Consider the following 5,000-nt stretch of genomic DNA (forward strand, 5'->3'; position numbering starts at 1 on the left):
ACACACAAGGAGTCATAGCCCTTGAGGAAGAAGAAAGGAGGAGAGTGGAGTAGAGTGGACTTTTGGCATCTCAAGCTTAGATGAACAAACACAACATTTCACTTCACATTTACACTCACTCACACTCGTGCTCGCAATCATCTTGCACTTGTGTGAGCATGCTTGCAACCACCTCATACTCCTACTCATACTTATGCTTACACACTTTTTCACCTTGGTTATAAGTAGAGACAAGTAAGTCCGGCACAATGCTTGGATTATGGATTCATCCTTGTAAAGTGATAACTTTATTTGAAAGAGACCAAGGCAGGGGTTGGAGCAACAAGGGGTGGGATTGAAGGATGATAATCATGAGCAAGTGACAAGTAGAAGCCACAATGGCCAAGGCAAGGATTAGGGGGTGCAACGTACGATTGGGGAGGACTAGAGTTTTGGCGGAGGCCTAGAGCAAGAGGACAAGAGATTAGTGGGATACAAAGGTCTGGCAACAACAAAGAGGGAGTCTGAGGTGAGGATAGTAACAAGACCATCAAAGGTTGGTGGGAGAAAAAGGGGTAGGTAGGTGGAAGGGGGTGTGCTTTAGGGGTGTAGTAGGTATGATAGTGGGGGTTCTCGCTACACTATTTGTGTTACACCACAACAAATAAGCAACAAACATAGCAACAATTTTTTTTAAATAAAAATTTTTGGCATAGATTGGGGGCCAATCTACCCCATATTGATAAAATTGTATTAGAGATGATATAACATCAATGAAAACAATATGCCACGTCGATGACTGAGGGAGTTGCAAGTGTGAAATCTAGCTAAAGACATTTCAAGGAGTACAATGTAGGAGCAAGGCATTCTATTGTATATAGTTTTGGTGTGGACTATCCATGACTATTTAGTAGGCAGTAAACTGGCAAGTTGTGGTGTAAAGGGTTCTGTGGGATGTCCATAATGTGGGCAAACCATGTATCTTTTGATGTTGATTCCAAAGCATTGACGAAGACAAAGTGTGGATGGCACATAGTGTCGTCGAACATAAATAATAACACCAACAATACCAAAATTTTCAATGTCATATGTGCTAATGTAGGAGAGCAATGACGATGATTGTTACTCATTTGATAGCCATGATCATGCCCAACTAAAGTCATCTAAATTGCCACTTATCATGATCCTCTGTGTGATCAGTAATCCCCTTTAAGAAACCTTTTAAAAAATCTACTAAGCCTGAGATAGATGCATGGAGATTGACAAATACCTCGAGCAAAGAAGCTAGAACTATTACGCTCAAGGCTAGCATGGGAAAAAGGGAAGGGGGGGGGGGGGGGGGGGGGGGGGGATTCAATTAGAAAATATGGAAGACCGCACATGAGTTCAATAGAAGGGTTTTATCCTCATCTAGAGTTATTGAAAAGATACATACATAAGAGATTTTTAAATTCAGAAAGAGAAAATATTGATACAATTTATACTAGAGTATCAAAATCCTTAGATGTGGGGTTTTTATTTACTGCTTGACTCGTGTGGTAAATGGGGTTTGAACGTAGTGATAATCAACCGAGGGCTCAAGGTTTATTTGAAGATTGTAGGCTGATATTTACTTTCTATTAAATTAGTTTCATAATTTCAGTCTTTGTTTAAGGTAGTTGTAATTAAACAAAATTATTTTGAGAAATGTGAAATACAGTTCTTGTTCTATTCTCAACTGTAGATTTGGTGAGCGCTGGGCCGCTGCTGTGGCGCTGCGCTGCTGCAGTGGCATGATTTAAGCAGTTCCGGCAGGATTTGGTTAAGGGCTTCAGAGACGACTGCTACTCTCCGTTGAAGAACTGAGCAGGAGTACTCGGGTGGCAAGTCGAGGCCTGTGGATTTGCAAAGGCGTCGCGGAGGCTGAGGGAGCTGTGGGTGCGGAGGGAAGCGCCGTTTGCTGCAGTGGAGAAGCCCTGGCAGCATTGCAGAGCCCCGGGCCAATCGGTGATAACGTCGAGCTAAAAGGATGGAGCCGACCGAGGCGTGGGGCGGCGTACAGAAGAAGATGGATGGCGGCCGACAGGAGTGCCGGAGCAGCGGCGGAGGGCTGAGCTGGAGATGCTGGCGGCGGGGACGCGTGGAACAGAAATAATAATTCTTTCTTGATCAAGAAAATCTCAATCTCCGTCCCTCGGCTGCCCAGCCGCCACCTTGGTTTTAATTTAAAAAAACCGTAAGTCAGAATTGAAAACTTCTAAGGTCTAAGCACAACCAAGCACACATCATGGACTAGCCAAAACCAAGTGCTCGTGCTCTCTCTCTCTCTCCCTTCAAGTTTCTCTCTTCTCTCTCTCTCTCTCTCTCTCTCTCTTCTTCCTTGCCTCCACCATCAACTTCTCAATCAATCAAAGCCATCACATGGTCACACTATTGATCTTGAATAGCAAAAAGTTGATGTATATAAGGACAGAGCATACACAAGGTCACACTATACAGGGACACCATATACACACAAAAAATCTTGGGAAATCATGTCCCTTTCTTGAAATTGTCCTTGTCTTTTAAGCAATCAATCCTTCCAAAAGTTACTGTTGGAAAGCTCGATGAAGGCCCTCGCAAACAAGCATTGTGGAGAAAGTCTATCATCAATATGGGCTCAGGTTCATCCTCGAACTTGCCTTTAGCAACCTCCTACAGGCTCATAGGCATCCTTTGATACCATAAAAGTAATCAATGGAGGGATTAGCTAGATTCTGAATGCTATCACCTATAATAAAATGTGCAATTGCAAATGAGGGAAGATAATTCAGTCCTCATATAACGAGGATTCAAGTACAAGGATGTAATTGTAGTTCACCTACAAAACAGCTAATGAAGAATAAATAAATGTACCAATACAGATGTAGGGAGGTGGACTAGAGGCACTTGTGTCAAAAAGATGTCATTGACAAGATACGCATAAAAACTGATAAGATAAACAATAAGAATTGCCAATGATGTTTATATAGTGAAATCTCTCTATTTGCCATGTCTATGCAATGAAATGTGTCTGATTACCAAGAAAGATACACATGAAAATTAACAATAGAAATTTGCCATGTTTGTGTACATCGAAGGTGCAAAGTCAACAAGATGGCACATAATTTGTAACAAGTGTCGTAGTTCTAAACACTAGACAACATGTGCCTCTACTCTAAAATTTCAAACCTTTAGTTTATTGAAATTTTCACAACTTATCCACGTGTTGTGTTATATAAATCCTAGTGGGGGCCTTTGGTTGGGCACATCCTCTTTTCTTTGACCTTTTCCTCTTCATGATTCGGTGTTGATGTTTAAAGAGATCCATAAAATATGGAGCTTTATTTAAAATTTTCCCAATAAAGATAAATAAATGTTTACTCCCAAGTTCCTTAGGGTCTAGACATTTGAAAGCTCTGCCAAATCCTTGGACTTCTTCTTGGTACTACTCCCAAATTTCTTAGAGCTTTGAAAGTTCCACCAAATCCTTGGACTTCTTCTTGGTACTTGGGATTTGGGCCTTTTGTTCTTGCATCCATCACCTCTCCTTCCATTTTTTTTTGTCTTGAATTTCTCTCCATCTCTCTTCTACTTGCAACTCTTCTCTTACTCTCATGCACTCCCATATCATGGTCATTGTCTTGGCCCCCTGGGCTTCTCCACTTTTTTCACTGACCTTACTCTCTTTTTCTAAAATTGAGGCCCTACTTTTCATTTACCTCACCCTTCCTCGCCTCATTTTTCCTCTCTTCATACCAATCATGTTTGTAAGCAAAAAGCTTTAGAGATTTCTTGGTATGGCATTCATCATATTTCTTGAAAATCTCTCTCAAGAGGTTGTCAAGCTAAATAGTTAAATGTTAATTTCCAAACATTCCTTCAAGGGCAGAAATCTTTCATGGCATATGCATACCCTTTACATGTTACTTTTGCTCAACACCTTTATTTATTTTTAACTATTTCTCTATATTCTTTTCACTTCCTTTGATTTTGGCTTTACTTTATCTTTTGACTTGGAGTCAAATTATGAGTTGCCTTGGTGATCACCACACACCACCTTGGCAACCTTCTTCTTTATTGGAAGAAAGAACCCACTCAATCAGGCTCTCAAATGTCCTTGTTGGTTTCATATGAGAATCGATTTCCCTAACTTATCATCATTAATATATCAATAGAGCACCCTTACCACCTCCTCCTTTATTCATCACATGTATGCCCTCATTGCTTGATCACCCTTAACACCTCCCTCGCTTCCACTTTGTAGCCTATCACACACTCATTGATTTAATGCTCTCCCTCCACCCATTTATAAGTCTTCTTCACCTACTAATAGTCTCTTCTTTTAATAAAATTTTATGGCTAGCTTGGACATGATGTTTCCTATCAATAAATGCATTCATCAAACTCTCAAAAACAAGACAAGGATTCTCTTCAATAGAAGAGGAGAGAGAAGGATTCTATATACTTGTTTGATTTGTTAACACTCTAAGCAAGCAATAAAAGATCCCTTAGTTTACAAAGGTATGCCTATTTATGCAACAAGGTCAAATGAGCTTCCAAAATTCAAAAGACTCCGGTAATAATCTATGCTAATACATCGATTTAACATTTTTCCATTAGCACAAAACGGAAAGAAAAAAAATTTCAAAAAAATCCTCCCTCGGCTATCTATCAACACAAGAAAACACTTTCTATTCTCAAATCAATGAGCAACTGTAAGAGCAAATTTTGAATATTAATAAAACTTCTGTAAAATATTGACCGGCTAAAATGAGCAAGTGGTAAACTCCACTTATAACCGATCCTGCTCCTTTGCTTCCTCCTCCTCCTCATAATCATCATCATCATCATCTTCGTCATTTTGATGATTTCCCAGCACCTCCTCATACTCTACATTTGTAATTGGCAGCTCTTCCATTTGGGCATACAAGCAAACCGTAGGCAGATCCTTGATGGGCTGTAAGGCCATGATGGAGCCATTAAAGTGGCTTTGCGGCGCAGCACTGGCTGGCTTTGCTGCT

The 5,000-nt window shown here is 40.4% G+C and overlaps 1 protein-coding gene across 1 annotated transcript in view; it reads right to left on the minus strand.

Moving 5' to 3' along the window:
- The window catches only part of LOC147619091 (uncharacterized), a 17,288-nt gene that overhangs the window by 11,663 nt on the left and 625 nt on the right, over positions 1-5,000 (minus strand). The window contains exons 1-2 of the mRNA XM_086774409.1: positions 4,779-5,000; positions 1,835-2,171 (exon numbers count right to left, since the gene is read on the minus strand). The exon at positions 4,779-5,000 is cut by the window's right edge and continues 625 nt beyond it. Coding sequence (XP_086630535.1) covers positions 1,835-2,171; positions 4,779-5,000 — 559 coding nt within the window. The remainder of the gene's footprint in view (positions 1-1,834; positions 2,172-4,778) is intronic.

Source organism: Cibotium barometz, chromosome 34 (genome assembly GCF_041138505.1).
Source record: "Cibotium barometz isolate CiBa-2024 chromosome 34, ASM4113850v1, whole genome shotgun sequence".
Taxonomy (NCBI): Eukaryota; Viridiplantae; Streptophyta; class Polypodiopsida; order Cyatheales; family Cibotiaceae; genus Cibotium; species Cibotium barometz.